The sequence below is a fragment of the Choloepus didactylus genome, chromosome 5 (genome assembly GCF_015220235.1).
Source record: "Choloepus didactylus isolate mChoDid1 chromosome 5, mChoDid1.pri, whole genome shotgun sequence".
NCBI classification, from domain to species: Eukaryota; Metazoa; Chordata; class Mammalia; order Pilosa; family Megalonychidae; genus Choloepus; species Choloepus didactylus.
This window is the reverse complement of record NC_051311.1, coordinates 165,000,896-165,020,657: the sequence shown is the minus strand read 5'-3', so window position 1 is coordinate 165,020,657 and position 19,762 is coordinate 165,000,896. Positions and strand designations below refer to the sequence as shown.

Sequence of the window (19,762 nt, the reverse complement as noted above, 5' to 3'; positions counted from 1 at the left end):
AGGTGTTTTTTTTTAAACAGTAGTTAGGCTATACCCAATTAATGCTGTTTTTTCCCCTCCAATGCTACCTTGATTCCATACTAAAATTATTGTTGCCTTAGGCTATAAATAACGTCCTTAGCCTTCTCCCTATCACAAACAAGAAAAAAAAAAGAGGAGGGGGCCTCTTGACATCCCCTGTCATCCCTGATTGGCTTCCCCAGGTCTCACTGAGGCTTGATTTTTTGTCCCAGCCTGACTACCAGTGTTACATGAGCTGCTTTTCTGTTCTCAACCTAACAGCCAGTACCTCATCTGTGGTACTCAAAACCTGGGCCCATGTCAGGCCAGATACCCAGATCTCTGGGAAAGCTTGCCAACACATATTCCCGGGCAAAACTCAGGTCTGGTCTGATAAAGCAGGTTTGGATTTGAGGTTGGCAGAATAATTCTGCCCCCCTCCCAACAAAGATGTCTATGTTCTAATCCCTGAAAACTGAATATGTTACCATACATGGCAAAGGGGAATTAATGTTGCAGATGGAATTAAGTTTGCTAATCAGATGACTTTAAAATAGGGAGGTTATCCTGGATTATCTGGGTGGGCTCAATGTAATCAAGAGGGAGGCAGAAGAGGTGATGAAATGTGAGGACTCAACCCACCATTGTTGGTTTTGAAATTGGAGGAACAGGGCCAGGAACCAAGGAATGCAGGCAACCTCTAGAACCTGGAAAAGGCAAGGAAACAGGTTATCCTCTAAAGCCTCTGGAAAGGAATGCAGCCCTGCTGACACCTTAATTTTAGTCAAGTTAGACTCATGTCAGAGTTCTGACCTCCAGAACTGTAAGATAATAAATTTATGTGGTCTTAAGCCACTAAGTTTGTGGTAATTACCAGCAGCAGAAAACTAATACAGGTGGGGACCAAGAATCCTTGTTTTACCAAGCTATGCAGGTAACTGATAAGACAACCAGGTTTGGGATCCCTGGATCAACCTCCCTTCTTTACCTCCAGCAGTTGCTGCCACTTTATCTGTGCCGCTCATTCTTCCAACCCTGTCAGTTCTTTTACAGTCCAGTTGCAGTAGCCTATCCTGTGTACTGCCTATGACCCCAAACCTTAGCCCAGCCTCTCCCGGTAGCCTCTATAACATGTTGGTAGAAGCAGTATCACTTGCTTTCCACTCAAAGTCAATGTTTCTATTCACATTTCTATGTTCTCTCCACTGCTACAAGCATTACAGTCCTGGAACACATCAACCGCTAAGGCATAGTAGGGAGGAAAGAAGTTAGTATATATATCTACACTGACAGAAATACCCTGATGCATAATAGAAAAGAACGTGCAAGACCCACTGTGATGCTTCCCCGCTGGCGGTATGCCTCTTTTTAGGTAGTACGCAAACGAACATTCTAAACATGAATGGCTGTATTTTGTTTTAGTGTGAATATAACAAACACTGGCATTATTATTAATAGGTCGAGGCTGATAAAATTAGAGCTAACTCAAAGCAAAACGTTAAGTATGCAATTGTGTAGACACGCTTTGGGGTTGTCTGGCCCGTGTCGGTGGGCGGAGGGGGGCCTTTGAGAGGGAACACCACACTGCAGCCTCAAAGTCCTGTGTGAAGGACCAACCCACCACCCTCACCCCAAATCCCAAACCTGACCCAGCGAGGTAGGTCCTGCCAACCTTCCCAGACTGTTCTGCAAGTTCCTTCTCCAAGGTCCTGGGAACAGAAGGTCGGGCGGCAGCAGTGGCCGGAAACGGAAGGGGCAATCCCGCGAGGGCTCTCGGCCCCAGAGAAACCGAATTTTAGGCACCACGCCCCTCCTCACCCCAGCAACCGAAGGACTCGCCACAGGTGCCTCCCGAAAACCTACATTTCGCAGGCCGCGGCAGCCACACTGCCGGACCGGAAGTCTGCAGGCCGGCGCTCAGCACTTCCGGGAAGTGACGACAATTGCGACGTTGATTGGTTGTTGCTTTGTCCCGCCCACGCAACTTCGGGTTCTTCCGGCTGCGCGTGCGCGCTGTCACTACCGAGCAGCATGTCGGACACAGAATACTTGGGCTTTGAGCACATGGGCCTCGACCCCCGGCTCCTGCAGGTACCGGGGGGAGGACTGAGGAGTTGGTGCACGGGCTCCACGAGACCTCGCTTCGGCGGGGATGGGGTGGCAGATCCTCCCCAGTTCCCTCCGCTCCTCCTGAGTTTCGCTTCTTCTGTTCTCTAGGCCATCGCGGACCTGGGTTGGTCGCGACCTACACTGATCCAGGAAAAGGCCATCCCGCTGGCCCTTGAGGGGAAGGACCTCCTGGCTCGAGCGCGCACGGGCTCGGGGAAAACGGCCGCTTATGCTGTTCCGATGCTGCAGCTGCTTCTTCACAGGAAAGCGGTGAGTAGCGGGAGACCTGTTACCTGGGGACAGAGGGAAGGAGGGAAACAAACCGTGAAAGTCTGGTAGAGGAGGTGCAGGAATCTTTTAAGTACCCGTTTTTGCTTTTTTGGAAAGCTGTGAGGCTGCCCCGCAAGATCAGTGCTTTCACTTGGCCCCTTACTCTTGAAGGCTTGCCTGAGAGAGCCTGGGGAGAGCTATGCTGTTGTGGAAAACTCTCTGGGCTGGATTTCAGTTTCTTGGGTTCTAGTCAGGACCTGCCACCATCCTTCTTTGCACAATCTTGAGTAAATAACTTCTTTTTCTGCCTAATTCCTTTCTTCTTTAAAAAGGGGCAAAATTCCCCTTTCTACTTCGTAGTATTGTGAGGCTCCACCTCCATAACTGGTACATTTTTAGTAATTTCATAACTATAGAGAAAATTATGCTTTTTAAGGGTCAGTGTGGAGGAAAGAACTCTGCATTCTACATTCTGAAGTGGGCAGATGTATGTAAGGGGTTGATCAGAACACAGCTACATTGTTGTGTTGAGGTAGATAGCTCAGATTGCCAGGAAGAGGTAGACAGAAGCATCAGGTGGCCACAATGATGTGACCTGGCTGGCGAAAGTCTTTAACTCATGTTCTTACAGACAGGTCCTGTGGTGGAACAAGCTGTGAGAGGCCTTGTCCTTGTGCCCACCAAAGAGCTGGCACGGCAGGCACAGTCCATGATTCAGCAGCTGGCTGCCTACTGTGCTCGGGACATTCGCGTAGCTGATGTCTCAGCTGCTGAAGACACGGCCTCTCAGAGGTGGGTGAGAACAACAGGGTTATAGGGTAGTGAGATAGACATAGAGATGCGGGGTTGGAGTTGTGTGCAGCAAGGGCTGATCCAGGGTGAGATTACAGCTGCTTTACTTCCTCAGAATGGTCTTTTCCCTGATACTGAAGTCCCCCCTTCTTGTAGAGCTATGCTGATGGAGAAGCCAGATGTGGTGGTGGGGACCCCTTCCCGCGTATTAAGCCACCTGCAGCAAGAGAGCTTGAAAGTGCGGGACTCGCTGGAGCTGCTGGTGGTGGATGAGGCTGATCTTCTTTTCTCCTTTGGCTTTGAGGAAGAACTGAAGAGTCTTCTTTGGTAAGGAAGAGGACTGGGGTATCTTAGTGGGAAAGTCTGTGAAGGGAGGTTTGGGCTTACAGCGGGGTGACCAGAAGTTTGTGAGTGCTACCGCAGATGGAAGCCTTTGGAGCTGGAGTCTGATTATGCTGTTTTGTTTTAGTTACTTGCCCCGGATTTACCAGGCTTTTCTCATGTCTGCTACTTTCAATGAGGATGTACAAGCACTCAAGGAGCTAGTACTACACAATCCGGTAAGGAGCGCCACAGGAGAACCTGGAGCTCCAGACATGGGAATACTCAAAGGACTTGATGTTCCTTTCCCAGAGGAACCCTGTTGGTATTTTGGTTGGGATGTTGTTGACTGGTTTAGCATTCCTTGTTCTGAGGCACTGAAAGCCGATAGTAAACCTCCCCTTACCCTCTACCCCCACCCCTTGTCATCTAAAATCACGACATATTTACCAATGTCTCCTGCATTTCAAACCATCCTTTGCCTAAAAGTCTGAGCAGGGGCACAAGGGGTGCTTTGGGTAGCAAAACCAAAATTCTAAGGCCAAGATTCTTGCTTTATGTGAATTTTAACCATTCTGAAGGGTTGTTGCTGTAGGCCTTTTCTATGCAATGCAGTCGTTTATTGATGTGTGTCTCTTGTTCTTTATCTCAAAAACTTTATGTATAGGTCTGTATACTCTTTTTACCACCATAGTTGGGGCACTTTGAGTTTTTAGATTATAAAATTGGCAGGGAACTTAGGGTACCACAAATCCTTAAAGGCTTCTTTGCCCTGCTTTGGTTGGAGAGCCAGTGTTTTGCGGTTGCGTTTCTTTGTTTCCTGAGTGCAGGCCTGTCCCCTTCCTAGGTTACCCTCAAGTTACAGGAGTCCCAACTGCCAGGGCCAGACCAGTTACAGCAGTTCCAGGTGGTCTGTCAGACTGAGGAGGATAAATTCTTGTTGCTGTATGCCCTGCTCAAGCTGTCTCTGATCCGTGGCAAGTCTCTGCTCTTTGTCAACACTCTGGAGCGGAGTTACCGGCTACGCCTTTTCCTGGAGCAGTTCAGTATTCCTGCCTGTGTGCTCAATGGAGAACTCCCCCTGCGCTCCAGGTTGGCCTTTTCCAGTGTCTTGTTTGAGATAAGTTAAAGATAGAAAGGGCTAAAAAGGAGAGACCCAGTAAATGTTCCTATGTCTGAAGCCCTTGGTAGGGCAGGCACTGGACTTGCCCTGTAGAAATGGACTTCTCACAACAATCAGAGATACTTCCTGTTGCTCTGTTGTCAACAGAGGAAATGGAAGCCTGAAGACTAAGTAGGGAAAGAGTGTAAGAAGGGGAAAAAGTCAGAAAGGGCAGGTGATGGTTACAATGACACCAGTGGTAGGAGAGGGGCCTCCAGCTGGCTCTGCGGGGCTGATCCTCCCTACTCTATCTGCCTGCAGGTGCCACATCATCTCACAGTTCAACCAAGGCTTCTACGACTGCGTCATAGCAACCGATGCAGAAGTCCTGGGGGCCCCTGTCAAGGGCAAGCAGCGGGGCAAAGGAGCCAAAGGAGCCAAAGGAAACAGGTGATTCCAAAGCCCCTTTGTTTTCTCAGCCTTTCCCAGGGAGGTCTGGTTTTCAGCTTTTTGGGAGAATACGAAACCAGGGAGCCGGGAGCTGAATATTCTAGGCCTGCACGGTGGCATCAGCCAGTGGAGCCCCACAGGCCCTTGCTCTAGGTCAGGGTCTGCTGAGCTTGGCAGCCCAGGAGCAGTGGAACGGGGAGGGGATAAAGGGTGCCCCCCGTGGGCTCTGTGGCAGTGCACGCATCGAGTGTTCTGGTTGTTGGCACAGGCTGTCCTGTGAGCGGAGACGAGCCCAGCAGGCCTCAGCGTGTGGTGGTGACCTCTGGGGAGGATGTCTGAGGGGAAACACGAGCTTTGCTTGATGGGCAGAAAGGGGAGCACCCAATCTCGGTTTTCCCAGGGTGGCGGTTTTCTCCTTGCCCTTTAGGGCTTGTAATTCTGCCACATTGCCTCCAAACTGAAGCAGGGCAGTGGTTTGGTCAAGCTGGCAGAGCTCCAGGCTGTGCCACCTGCTGCAACTCCTGAGACAGTTCTAACCGAATTTTTTTTTTTTTTTTTTTAAAGGAAAAAAACATTTTTATTTTATTCTTAAATAACCACAATTATGTATTGATAGGATGTGTGTGCCTATTGGGTCCTGAAAAATTCCTCATACCTTGCAATCAGATTGGATATCACCACTCTCCCTTCTGTTCCACAGCGATTTTTTCCCTGGTACTTGCTTTTCATCACAGCAACTGCTGAGAAACCAGCCTCACAGAGACATGATATCACTGAAAATAGTTTAATCAAAATCTAATCTTGAAACTCTGGACTAGCTTGAGCTAGTAGTTTATGTGAAGTCCAGTGGATGCCACGTACTGCTATTTCCCTTAATATATATATATATATTTTTTTTTTTTTCAATTTTTTAACTTTGTTTATTAAAAAATTAAAAACAAACAGGCAAACAACAACCAAAATAACCCCACAACATTTCAAACAAAGCAATGGATTAAGGAAAACAAATAACCTAAAATAACTACTTTGCTTCCAATATGTTCCTACCATACCCCAAGAAAATTAATAAACCATGTCCAAACAGAGGAGTAAGAAAAACAAATAATCTAAAATAATTACATTGCTTCCAACATGTTCCTACCATACCCCAAGAAAATTAACAACCCCTAAGAAAACAAAGGAATAAGAGAAAAAAAAAACCTAAAATAACTCTATTGCTTCCAACATGATCTTACTATATCCAAGAAAGTTTACAAACCATAATCATTCCTGAGCATTCCCATAACATTGAGATTACCCTCCATAGTTTATCTGTTCTTATTAGATTATCATTCTCTCTCCACTAATTGGTATTTCTAGGTCCCCTACATTCTACAGTATAAAACATTGTACATTTTTCACAGAATTCACATTAGTGGTAACATAACAATATCTCTCTTTTTGTGCCTGGCTTATTTTGCTCAGCATTATGTCTTTTTTTTTTTTAATCTTCATTTTATTAAGATATATTCATATACCACGCAGTCATACAAAACAAATCGTACTTTCGATTGTTCACAGTACCATTACATAGTTGTACATTCATCACCCAAATCAATCCCTGACACCTTCATTAGCACACACACAAGAATAACAAGAATAATAATTAGAGTGAAAAAGAGCAATTGAAGTAAAAAAGAACACTGGGTACCTTTGTCTGTTTGTTTCCTTCCCCTATTTTTCTACTCATCCATCCATAAACTAGACAAAGTGGAGTGTGGTCCTTATGGCTTTCCCAATCCCCTTGTCACCCCTCATAAGCTACATTTTTATACAACTGTCTTCGAGATTCATGGGTTCTGGGTCTAACCGAATTTTGTACAGGTCAGGGTCCTGTGGTTCCATACGAGGTTTTGTTTAAAAGGTGACTATGCTGATTATTTAAACAAAATTTGGAAATGCCTACCCCTCTGGGGAAGGACAGGTCAGGCTGACATTGGAACATTTCTCCCAGGGCCTCTGATCCAGAGGCAGGCGTGGCCCGGGGCATAGACTTCCACCATGTGTCTGCCGTGCTCAACTTTGATCTCCCACCTACCCCCGAGGCCTACATCCATCGAGCAGGCAGGTAGGGGGCTGCCAGGTGGGGAGGGCTGGGCCGAGGTGGGGAGAGCATTTGGACAGGAAGTGCAGGCTGGTCTTGTCTCCCCCCCCGCAGGACAGCCCGCGCCAACAACCCAGGCATCGTCCTGACCTTCACACTGCCCACGGAGCAGGCCCCCCTGGATAAGATCGAGGAGCTTCTGGGCGGAGGTAAGAACCCAGCTCTTGTCAGGCACAGGCCGGGGGCAGGGCCAGGCTGCTCCCACCAAGCCTCCCGAGAAACAGCCCCATCCCAGACTCACCCAAGTGGCACCAACGATGGCAGAGCTGTTAATAGCAAGGACGAGAATAGCAGCTGTGACACATGCCAGGTCCTGTGTATCAGGCACCATTAACCCCTTTCAACAGATAAGAGAAGAATTTGAACAGAGCTGCATTTACTGCTTTGCCTCGTAGGGCAGAAAGGCAGAAGGGGAGGGTTCTAGAGTCTTGGGAGAGCTGGAAGATGCCGGTAGATGTTTTAGGAGATGACGCTGGGAAAGAGGGAATTGGACACAGGGAAAAGTTCACTCGGCACATAGCCAGCATCTCCTGAGCCCCGGTGCTCGTCTCAGGAAGGTGCACAGACGCCTGCCTACACAGAGCTGGCGTCCAGCAATGGAGGCCTCGGGCCACATCCTGTCCTGCAGGGAAGGGGTAGGAGGCTGCCGCACTGCACTGCCAAGGAGCTTGTGGGCAGGAGAGTTCAGAGAGGCTCGTTGGGGTGACTGACACAGGGTGTGGGGCCTCAGGTCCCGGGGGTGACTGGGAGGGCTGGGCCCTTTGCTGCTGCCTGGGCAGGTGGGCTCAGGGGATGGCACTGTTAACCCAGAGGACTTGGTGCACCTGGACTCCGGGCACTGGGTAGGGCCTGGAGGGACACTGTGTAGGGGAGCTGGGCTGGTTGGATGTGTGAGGTTAGAGACCCTGGGAGCGGCTTCTTGGCCTCATTTCCTTACCTGAAAAGTAGGAGAAAGAACAGCACCTACATCCTGGGCTTATTGAGAAGGTGAGAGGACCAGATGTGCTGCTGCATGCAGTGCTTAAAGCAGTGCCTGGCAAATCGGAAGTACCAGCTGAGTGTCAAGTGTTGTTTCGTCATTCCCAGAGCCAGTGGGAGCCTTGGAGAGAGAGGAGTGTGGCCCAGAGGGGCGGGGGCTCAGGTCCGGGGGCCTGAGGCTTGGGCATGTGACCGGCATCCAGGACATAGGATGAACAGGTCACCCTGTTCACTAGCACCCTGGGGTACCTGCAGCCAGGGGAGAGGTGCCTGAGGGCTGCAAGCAGGAGGCCTTTCAGGCAGGCCCCATCCGGAAGCCCCTGGCCCTGTCGGACTTTCACGCCTACTCTGCAGAGAATGGGGCACCTGTCCTGCTGCCCTACCAGTTCCAGATGGAAGAGATCGAGGGTTTCCGCTACCGCTGCAGGGTGAGCTGGACATGGTCGGGGGCAGCAGTTGGGGCAAGGAGGCTGCATTTGGGTTGAGGGTGAACTGACCTTTGCCCCCCACCCCCAGGATGCCATGCGCTCAGTGACCAAGCAGGCCATCCGGGAGGCGAGGCTGAAGGAGATTAAGGAGGAGCTGCTACACTCCGAGAAACTCAAGGTGCCGCTGGGGCAGGCAGGCGGTGGAGCCTGGACCAGCTGGGAGTGGTGGGTGGTGGTGGGGAGACCACAGGGCAGAGACCCAGCTACTGGCCACAGGGGTAAGAGAGGCTGGGCCGTCCTGCCAGGGAGGCACACTGCCTGGGCCTCTGCAGTGGGCAGGCTCCACGTCAGGCAACACGACAAGGTCATGTCCTCTGGTCCAGAAGCTCTACTTCTGGAAATTGTCCGCCAGACGTACTTATACATGTGCAAAGTCCCGCACATGCTAGCATTTGTCACGACTTTATTACAAAGGAGGATACCCATCACGATCCATTACGGGGACTCCTGGAAAGCGCTGTGGTCTATCCGCATGACCAGCCATATGTACACAGAGGAGAGAACGGGGAGGGGAGCCATCTCCAAGATAGTGTTGAGTGGCAAAGCAAGGGTGTGGTGAGCCACTATCTGTGGTGCACACAAGAAGGGCCATGAATGTGTAGCCTGTGGGTTTGCACATGTGTGTGGAACAGTCTTAGAAGGAAACACAAGAAACTGCTCTCAGCAGTGGCCATTAGGGAGGGGAACTGGGTGGCGAGGACAGGCTGGTAGGAGAACTTTCCTCCATATGCCTTTTTGGGCCTATCAAGTTTTGAAGAAAAAGAAACTGAATATGTTGCCTATTGAAAAACTAAACCCATGGGTTTAAAAATGAAAGGTGCTGACCCAGTGTGGTCTTACCTGTTCTCCCATCAGACATACTTTGAAGACAATCCTCGGGACCTGCAGCTGCTGCGGCATGACCTGCCCTTGCACCCAGCGGTGGTGAAGCCGCACCTGGGCCATGTGCCTGACTACCTGGGTGAGTGCAGCCCTGGGCGGGGCAAGAGCACGGGCAGAGCACAGGGGACAGCCCCAGGAGGGTGGCAGACTGCCAGGAGGCTTGGGGAGAAGGGGCCCTCGTCTTCAGCCACCGGGTGCCGGCCTGTGGGGTTGGGAGCACACAGATGCACCGTGCTTGTGATACTCATGGACATGTTCCCAGCACCCCGCGGGGTGGTGGTGTCTCTGTGGGGGAGGTGAGTAATCTGCAGCACCACCGAAAGACCCATGTCTCGCCAAGCGCAGAGCTGGGAGAGGAGCCCAGGCAGGCCGGCTCCAGAGCTCAGTGGGTGACAGCACGAGGCAGTGACTGACAGTGGCCGTCCACGCATTGTAGGGACAAGGCATGGTGAGGGTCGCAGGATGAGGCACAGATCCTATCAATTGGACAAGGTCAGGGGGCGTGGAGTCTAGATGAGCAGTCGGCAGGGCTGAGGCTGATGAGACGGCGAAGGAAGATGCTGGAATGGGCAGGACTTTCAGTGGCGAGGCATGGCGGGGGTGGAGAGGAGGGGGTGGGAGTCGGGCTGCCCTTGGGAGTCATTTCTGCAGCACGGGTGAGGCCAGAGCCAGACTACCGGGTCCAGGGGCTCATGGGTAATTATGATGGGTAAACTGAGGGTAGTGGTTTTTCGTCTTTTCACGTTCTGTGTTTGATGTTTTTTTGTCATGAGCATATATTGCTTTTATGATCAAATTGCTTAGAATGAATTAAAAGCAGAGCAGCTAAGGAGACAGGGCAGCGAGGGCAGACCCTCCACCAGCTCCGCCGCGGGGCCTTGTCTCCATGGACCAGGGACGATGGTGGTGCTGGGCCAGGGAAATGAAAGTGCTGGAGAGGGAGATCGGTGGGGGAGCCAAAGGCCCCAGGGACACTGAGCTGGTGGTCCTCGCAGGAGACGTGAGGGGGCCTTTGGCCACAGAGGGGAGGGGAGAGGTGGGGGGTGGCTGCTCAGCTTGGCAGAGGGAGGAGGGCAGGGAGCCCTGGCCTGCGGGACTTGGCTTTCTCTGTCAAGCAGGAGCAGGGTCATTTGCCAAAAGGCTGGGAGGTTAAGGGTCCATGGCTGGAGGTGACAAAAGGCTGTGCAAGCAGGAGGCCCAGGATGAGGCTTAGACATTAGAACAGGAGGAGCTGATGGGAGGGCCAAGGAGTAGCTTGGCGGGTTTGCGTCTGGGGGAGTGCCGAGACAAGACAGGGGGAAGGGCAGCAGCCATGGATTGGTGCAGCAGGCTTTGGGATGGGCTGAGATGGGTGACGTGGGGCTAGGGTTGGGATGGGGAGGAAAGGGACTTGGAGGGAGGGAGGGATGGACAGCAGTTTGGGATTTGCTGAGTTTGAATGTTTCTATGAAGAAATCTCTCATTGACTCTTTTTCTATTTTCATTGCACTTTCTTTTCTTAGAATCTTTACTTTACTCTCTTCTCTTTCATGCTACTGTAACAAACTTAAACCTAGAAGAATGATTTAGACAGTGACAGTGCCTGCAGTCCTGGCACTTGCCACCACCGTGGTTTGCCCAGGTGTCTGGCCCTAGGCACCTGTAGCCTCTCAGAGTGTGGGCCTGGAGCACGTCAGTCAAAGTCGGACTTGGAGCAGGAGCTTGGGGAAGGGGCTTGCTGAGGAGCTGGTTGAAGCTGTGGGGTGACTGAGCTCACTGGGGAATGGGGTACAGAGAGGAAGGAGCACAGACTGAGGAGAGAGGCTGGGGCTGCCCCACGTAGGGATGAGCTGTAGGGGTTAGGCAGGAGCAAGGAAAGGGCCAGCAGAGAGCCGGGCCCCATGGGCCTGTGGCAGTTGAGGAGGAGACAGTGTGCAGTGGTCCCGGTTAGGGGCAGGTGTGCCAGCCGGGAGACAGGGCCTGCAGGAAAGCCGCCATGCTGAGGCCCCGGGCGCCTCTCTCCCCAGTCCCTCCCACCCTGCGTGGCATTGTCCGCCCTCACAAGAAGCGGAAGAAGCCGTCCTCTGCTCACAGGAAGGTCAAGGTGAGTCCACACCTGGGATTCCTTGGGGCAGCGACACTGGGCTGCTTCTCCCCTCGCTTCCTTCAGCTGTTACAGAATGTGCCAGTGGGCCTGGGCCCTGCCCCTGGGAGGGCAGGAGCAGGGGTCCTGTCCTCAGGCGGCTCCCAAAACTTGGCTGCCAGAGCAGAATTAGATGGGCTGGGAGCACTCCACCTCTACCTGCAGGGGCTTTATCCTTCCGCCCCACATGTCCTCCTAGGAGGACACTGAAGTGGGGAGGCTCTGGGAAACAGTAGAGTGAGGATGGAGGAAAGACCCAGAAGGAACAGGGCTGTCCTCTTCAGTGTCCCCAGCAGCCTCTCCATTCCTTACTTGCTCCTGGCCTGCAGAGGAGTTTGGGGGTACCCTGTGCCCGTTTCTTTGTGTCTGTCTCAGTTATATGGCGGATAGACAGACAGCATGCCTCCTGACTAACTCACAACTTTCCCCCCATAGAAGGCAAAGACTCAGAACCCACTGCGCAGCTTCAGGCACCGAGGAAAGAAACCCAAACCCACAGCGACGCCTTCCTGAGGCTGCCCACCAGCCTGGTTCCCAAGTGGCCTGGATGCTCCTGGCCCTGGACAGGTGTGGGGACTTCCCGCCCTGGACAGGCAGCAGCAACTGTCAGTGCCCACCAGGCACAACGAACTCCAAGGGGCAGGCAGAGGCCCTCGACAGAATAAAGATCCCACCTGCCCCTGTTTGTGCCTTGGCATGAAGCCCGGGATTATCCTCTGAAATCTTGGCACTAAGGGGATCCCTGCTCCGGTTCTGCCTGCAGTGTCTGGCCTGGCCAGCAGGGGCCAGCCTGCAGAGGGCTGGATCCAGAGGCCTCAGGCCATGGCTGACACAGCCACAAGCCCGTGAGCCTGCCAGGAGCTGCACCCTGCTCACCACCTGTGGACTTATGGCCTGGTGACGTGTCTGCAGTACCCACCTAACCAACAGATGCGCCTCCGTCCCTGGCAACCCAGACATTACATTCCATCCCCAGGGAAGGTGTACTTCTTGGCTGTGAGCCTGATAGCCCCCAACCCCTGAGAATATGCACACGGCTCATTCACAGGATGGTAAGAAAGCTGCCTGCCTCCTGCTCGGGAGCAGCAGTTGATCCTTGTCTTGTCTCTGGATTGGCAAATCCTCCCTGGACTAGTCTGCTTCTCTGTAAGCATACACATACATAAACGGTGGTTGACGTATACGTGCAAGACACTTCCTTCTTGTACCTGTGCCCGAGCTCCCACCCAGCTGCCCTCTTCCAGGCTGCCATCAGGAGGTTCCCAGCCCATGGGCTCTGGCCTCTGGCTCATCCTTTTGCTGGGTTGCTAGGTGACCTGGGCATAACGAAACTCTGCTTGTACAGTGCCCTTGACCACACCTCTTTCCAGCCACCCTCTGGCTGCTTGTCACTGTGCCGTTGCTGTTACCACTTGCTTATCACGCATACAAGGCTGTGGTGGCCGAGAGCCCTTCTAGGAAGACAAGCACGAGGAGAAGCTGGCAGAAAGTGAGGAAGGTTGGAAATGCTTGAGTATTTCTTTTAGAAGGAAAACTAGGCTGTTTTATCGAAAAGCAAAAGCTGGCCAGTGGAAAGGATAGGAGGCTGGCCCTTCGGTGACAGGTTGGGTGTAGTAGGATCTCAGATCTGGGGTCACAACATTTCCTGTTTTTCTGTTACCTTTGAGGACTTTCAAGAAGCCAGGGTGTGTCCGATGGCGGGGGCTGGGGGGGTGGGGAGAGATCAGCATGGAGGAGGGTGATAGCATATAAGGGAAACAGTGTCAAATGCAGCCTGTGCAATTTAAAGAGGACTTTAAAGATGGCTTTATGCCATCTCCTGGGCTCTGAGAACTGTATTAGTCCCTTTTGGTACATTTTCCTTAGAGCCACCTTCTCGGGGCATTATCCCGTTGTGTGGAGGAGGAGATAGACCAAGAGAGGATAGGTGCCCAGTGGCAGGCTGCCATCCAGTCCCAGGGGGCCCAAGGCTTGGGCCCCAGGGTTGGCTGCTCTGCATACTTGGATGTTGCTGATGGGGTTCTGAAAACAAGCTGTGCTGTTAAGTGGTGCATGTTCTGTTTCACTGCCCTGTTATGAAAATTCCTCATCCCTCTGACCTTGTCATCACTTCCTCCTTGCCCCCTGCCTGCCGATGACTCTATCCTAGAACCAGGAGGAGAGAAGATTGGGTACTTTTGGATTCCCTAGTGGTATAGATCCAGCACTGCTCTGGACTGTGTCCCCGCTCGGGGAGCAGCTGGGATCTGGGGGGCGGTGGGGGCCCAGCAGTGTCCCTGAAAGCACAACTGCCGCTCTACAAATGCTCACTCTGCGTCAAGGCCTGAGCTAAGCATCTCCCACACGTGCCTTGGCTTTCACCTGTTGGCAGTGCTTGGAGAGGCTGTGACCCCTTTAGCGGTGGGGGAGCCGAAGCTCAGAGGAGTTCTCTGCCTTCCCCGAGGGCACAGATGGGTGAGGGGCTGAGCCAGGCCTTGGACCCGGGCCGCCCTTTGCTTGAGCTGCTGAGCCAGGCAGAGAAGAAATAGGTGCTGCACGGGGGGTGCTTAGGGGCAACCCCAAGCCCTCTGAAGGCCGGCTGTGCTCCGGTGCTCATGTACCCCTTGGCTAGTGCAGGTCCCGGCCTTTGGTGGGTTTTGAGGTGACGGGGCCGTGGGGACAGAAAGGGAAGGGCTGTCCTGTGCCCGGACCCTGGCAGCCTGCCGTGACTTTGGAGCACAGAGGGACAGCCTGCAACGGCTCAGGCATCTCATTCAAGCCCACACGCCCTAGAGGGTGGGCACTGTTCCATCCACTTCCACACGAGGGAGCTGAGGCTTCCAGAAGCCAAGCATTTGTTTAAGGACGGGGCTGCCCCCTGAATCTCAGTTCTGATACCAAAGCGCTTCACACACGTGTTCCCCAAGCCAAGAAGCAGGGCATTCTGGCGAGTGAGTGCAGATGATGGTGGACCACAACTTGAAAAAGGCTGTCCAGGGGCAGGCGACGGCCACCTGGGGCCCAGGAGGAAACCCCGGCGCCAAGAAAACAGCGCCAGTCTGCCTTCTGGGTGTTTAGGCTTCAGTGAAATAGCAGATAAGCTGAAACAGCCTCAGGCTGGGTGGTGCCGTGAAGATTACTCCGGGTTCAGGGCAGGGAGGTCAGGAAAGTATATTGATTAGGCACTTAAGGTGTCTCCTGGGAGAATGCAAAGGCGATTTCCTTCCCCTGACTGTCAAAGCCACACATACTCAATCTGCTGAGTGCCCACAGTGGGTACGGCCTGCCCTTCACTCGAGGGGCTTCATGGCAGGCAGTGGGGCTCGTGAATCAGGCCTTCAGCTAACCCAGCTGTTAGAGCTGCAGCCAACCCCACCAAGCACCGTGCGTGCACTTTGGCCTCAGGGAGCTCGCAGCCCTGCACGGCGGAGGCCATATGGTCCTCTGGGTCAAGTTCAGGGTGTCAGGAGGGTTATACCAGGGAGCCCACCCAGTTGGAGAGCCCGGGAATGCTGCATGGAGGAAGGGAGAGGAGATTGAGCCTGTATAAATGTCATGGGGCAGGGAGGGATGGAAAGCACACAAAAGCAGTCTTCACCAAGATGTGTGACACAGGCCAAAAAAGCACTTTGGTTTGTTTTCTCAAAGATAATACATTCACCAGTTAAAATCTCAAAGGATGCAAAAGGGCGTAGGGGACTTTTAAGCAGGGAGCACCCTGATCAGATTGATGATTTAGCACCATGGTGATAACGGATGAGAGAACAGAATGTTCTGGAAACCTCTGGACCTGGAGCATGAAGCCATTGAAACGTAGTTCCTATTTCAGCTTAATTCTCGAGCCACCCACCCCTATCTGCTGAGGATCAATGACTCAGCTTTTGCAGAGTTACTCCTTCATGGGACTTTGGTCTTTGGGGCTGGTTGTCACCTAGACACAGCGGTGATAAAATCGAATTCAGGCAGAGGAGGCGCCCCTGCCAAATCTCACCCTCTTCCTGGAGAGAAAAATCATCATCCAAACACCCCACCTCATGGAAGGGGCCGAGAGGTTTCTTTTGCAGTTACCAGAGTGATGTTCACATGGGAAAAGGAAGAAACGGTCACTGGAGAGGCAAGGCCGGATGCCAGGCACCCGGCAAGGCAAACCCACCCCCATTACTGAACTTACTCCTCCCAGAACACCTTCAGTTACATGTCGCTCGCCTGCATGTCCCCCCAGAGCCTGGGAGGTGCAGTGAGAAGATGGCCAGAAGATGAGCCAAGGATGTCCTTGGCTGCACTGCGCCGGTGAGAAATGCACCTCAGGTGGGTCTTCAAATGAAAACTGCCTTCTGGAAGGTTCCTGGGGCGGGCCCGGCAAGCCATGATGGCTGGTCAGTCCAGACCTGAGGGTGATGGCCAGCAATAACCATCACTGTGGCTCCTAAGGTGGCTGCTCGCTTTCTTAGGCCTGGCTGGGTTCTGGCTGTAAGAGCCAGAAGAGTGTTAGCGTGCAACAGACCACGTGTCCTGTGCCAGGTGTGACACTCCTGGCACGGTCTGGCCCCGTGGAGCCCCCCATCCGAGCCTTATCTTGAACCCACCATGCCCTTGTGGAGTGGATCTTCTCACTGTGCTCCTCAGACTTGTATGATAAAACACGGGATAAAGATAAAACATGGGATAAAAGATCATACCCATAATTCAGTGCTGTTAATTACACTTACTATAATGTGCTATCACCACTTCTATCCATTTCCAAACATTTATAATCAATCTTATTTAAAATGCAGACTCCGGGTAGTAGGGTTGGGGTGGGCCCTAAGATTCTGCATTTCTGGCAACCTCCGAGGTGAGGTTGATACTGCTGGATGAGGCCCACAGCTTGAGAGGCAGGGTTTTTATTTATTTATTTCCTTTGTTTTGTTTTTTTTAAGCAGTTTTATTCACACACCATAAAATCTATCCAACATATACAATCAGTGGCTCTTGGTAAAATCACAGAGTTGTGCTACAATCACCACAGTCAATTTGAGAACGTTTTCATTGCTCCAAAAAGAAAAACTCCATCTCCCTTATACCTACCTATTATTGATACTTAGCATTAGTGTGGTACTTCTGTTACAATTAATGGAAGACTATCCTAATATTACTGTCAACTGTAGTCCATGGTTTGCATTAGTTGTATTTTTTCCAATATTCCACCCTATTATTAACACCTCGTAATAGTGATATACATTTGTTCTAGTTCACGGAAGAACATTCTTATATTTGTACTATTAACCGCAGTCATCATCCACAACAGGGTTCACTGTGTTAGCACAGGCCCGTGTTTTATTTTTTATCCCATGTTTTATTTTTATCTCATGTTTTATCATACAATACCCCAAACTTCCCCTTTTAACCACAATCACACCCATAATTCAGTGCTGTTAATTACACTTACTATAATGTGCTATCATCACTTCTATCCATTTCCAAACATTTATAATCAATCTTATTTAAAATTCTGCACAAATTAAGCATCAGCTCCCCATTCTCTACCCTCATTCTGTCTTTTGGTAACCTATATTCTAGATTTTATGTCTATGAGTTTACATATTAGTTTACATTACATATGAGTTTACATTAGTCCGTATTAGTGAGACCATACAATATTTATCCTTTTGTGTCTGGCTTATTTCACTTGACATAATGTCATGAAGGTTCATCCACGTTGTTGCATGCATCAAGACTTCATTCCTTTTCACATGTGAATACTGTACTATTCCATTGTATGTGTATACTACATTTCGTTTATCCATTCATTGGTTGATGGACACTTGGGTTGTTTCCATATATTGGCAATTGCGATTAATGTCGCTATGAACATTGGTGTGCAAATGTCTGTTCACGTCCCTATTTTCAATTCTTCTAGGTATATACTGAGTAGTGGAATTGTCAGATCATATGGAAGTTCTATTCTTAGCTTCACACCCAACCCCGTTTCACAGATTGAGACACTGAGGTTCAGAGAGATTAAGTAGTCTACTCCATGCCACAAAGCTAAGTGTCAGAAAGTGGGGACTGTGTTCAGAGCTGTTGGAGTCCAGTCTGGAATGGAGGTGGGAGGTCTGGGCTCAGTCTGCAGTTCTGAAGGTTCTCTTTCACTTCCCCTCCCTGGACCCGATGCTTCATCTGTGAGTGAGGGGAGGTAAGGTAGCTGGATAAAATACAGGATGAAATTTGAATAATATTTTAGCACAAATATGTCCCATGCAATATTGGAATATACTTAAAACAAAAAAATTATTTATTGTTTATCTGAAATTCAAATGGGCATCTTACTTTTTAATTTCTAAATTTGGCAACTCTAGAGTGATGGAGCCTCTCTCACCCAGACATGCCTCACGCAGGAAGCTTTCCTGACCCCTGGCCCAGGATGGGGAACTTCTCTGGGCACATCACAATACTGCCTTGGCTTTATCCCACCCTAATCCTTGGGTCTGTCTGTACCCTGGGGCGGGAGCTCTTTGAAGGCAGTGACCACGGCAAGTTGTTTTGGTGTCCCCAGGTCCAGCTGGGACACACTAAATTATGTTTGTTAAAAGTTTTCCCTGAAAAATGTGGAAATATTAAACTGCCCCACCTTGGGACTTCCTGATATTCTTGCAAGCACTGGGGGCTACCAGTTTAGCAGGCTGAGCCCTCGATCTTGGGGCTTGCCCTTATGAAGCTTTTGTTACTACAAAGGAGTGGCTAAGTCTACTTATAATTGTGCATGAGAGTCACCACCAGAGAACCTCTTTTTTTGCTCAGATGTAACCTCTCTCTCTAAGCCCATTTGGCAGGTAAACTCACTGCCCTCCCTGCTACGTGGTCTCCCAGGGGTGTAAATCTCCCTGGTAAGTGGGATGTGACTCCTGGGGATGAGCCTGGATCTGATATTATGGGATTGAGAAAATCTTCTGGACCAAAAGGGGGAAGAGAAATGAAACAAAATAAAGTTTCAGTGGCTAAGAGATTTCAAATGGAGTCGAGAGGTCATTCTGGAGGTAACTCATGCATTATATAGATATTCCTTTTTAGTTTTTAGTTTATTAGAATAGCTAGAAGGAAATATCTGAAACTGTTGAACTGTAATCCAGTAGCCTTGATTCTTGAAGACGATTGTATAATTATATAGCTTATATGGTGGGACCATGTGATTGTGAAAACCTTGTGGCTCACACACTCTTTATCCAGGGTATGGACAAATGTGTAGAAAAATGGGTACAAAAAGTAAATAAATAATAGGGAGAGAGGGAGGTATGAGATGTTTTGGGTATTCTTTTTTACTTTTATTTTTATTCTTATTTTTATTTTTTGGAGTAAGAAAATGTTCAAAAATTGTCATGAATGCACAACTATATGATGATACTGTGAACAGTTGTACACTTTGGATGATTGTATGGTATATGAATATATTTCAATAACATTGCATTAAAAAGAAAAAAGACACCACCAGGCTTAACTTTCATGAGTCCCTGTTTTGATAGCACATTGGCACAGGGAACATATATGAATAATATAATGTAGAAATCAAGCCTAGACCTTGAATGAAATCTGTGCATTGGTTAAAAATTCTAGTTCTATTCATTGATTCAGCTTATTCATTTGATATTTTGAAAATTCCAGTAATTATTTTTTAAAATTCAGTTTTATTGAGATATATTCACATACCATGCAATCATCCATGGTGTACAATCAACTGTTCACAGTTCCATCATATATTTGTGTATTCATCACCACAATCAATTTTTGAACATTTTCATTACTCCAAAAAGAATGAAAACAAAAATTAAAAATAGAGGTAAAAAAGAACACCCGAATCATCCCCCCATCCCACCCTATTTTTCATTTCGTTTTTGTCCCCAGTTTTCTACTCATCCATCCATACACTAGATAAAGGGAGTGTGAGCCACAAGTTTTTCACAATCACACCATCACACCTTGTAAGCTACAAAGTTATACAATCATCTTCAAGAATCAAGGCTACAGGATTGCAGTTTGATAGTTTCAGGTGTTTACTTTTAGCTATTCCAATACACTAAAACCTAAAAAGGGATATCTATATAATGCATAAGAATGCCCTCCAGAGTGACTTCTTGACTCCATTTGAGATC

General features: G+C 50.0%; 1 protein-coding gene across 3 annotated transcripts; it reads left to right on the top strand.

Moving 5' to 3' along the window:
* The first annotated feature begins 693 nt into the window (after positions 1-693).
* On the top strand, positions 694-12,840 carry DDX56 (DEAD-box helicase 56). 3 transcript variants are annotated; one of them, XM_037837245.1, is made up of 14 exons: positions 697-2,091; positions 2,218-2,379; positions 3,011-3,171; positions 3,328-3,498; positions 3,641-3,731; positions 4,340-4,584; positions 4,916-5,044; positions 7,038-7,151; positions 7,242-7,336; positions 8,421-8,593; positions 8,682-8,771; positions 9,509-9,614; positions 11,542-11,618; positions 12,093-12,840. In XM_037837245.1, exons 1-14 carry the CDS (start codon positions 2,032-2,034, stop codon positions 12,168-12,170), a joined length of 1,752 nt encoding a protein of 583 aa, XP_037693173.1. In that variant the 5' UTR covers positions 697-2,031; the 3' UTR covers positions 12,171-12,840. The 3 variants fall into 3 exon arrangements, with proteins under 3 accessions (XP_037693176.1, XP_037693173.1, XP_037693174.1); XM_037837246.1 differs by having other exon boundaries at positions 1,938-2,091; positions 8,520-8,593; XM_037837248.1 differs by lacking the exons at positions 11,542-11,618; positions 12,093-12,840 and having other exon boundaries at positions 694-2,091; positions 8,465-8,593; positions 9,509-9,619.
* Positions 12,841-19,762: the final 6,922 nt, after the last annotated feature.

Bases quoted from the DNA above. Each gene is read 5' to 3' on its own strand.
- DDX56 (XM_037837245.1), top strand. From the start codon at position 2,032: ATGTCGGACACAGAATACTTGGGCTTTGAGCACATGGGCCTCGACCCC. The intron at 7,152-7,241 runs GTAGGGGGCTGC...CCCCCCCCGCAG, and splicing joins TACATCCATCGAGCAGGCAG to GACAGCCCGCGCCAACAACC. The intron at 8,772-9,508 runs GTGCCGCTGGGG...TTCTCCCATCAG, and splicing joins TACACTCCGAGAAACTCAAG to ACATACTTTGAAGACAATCC.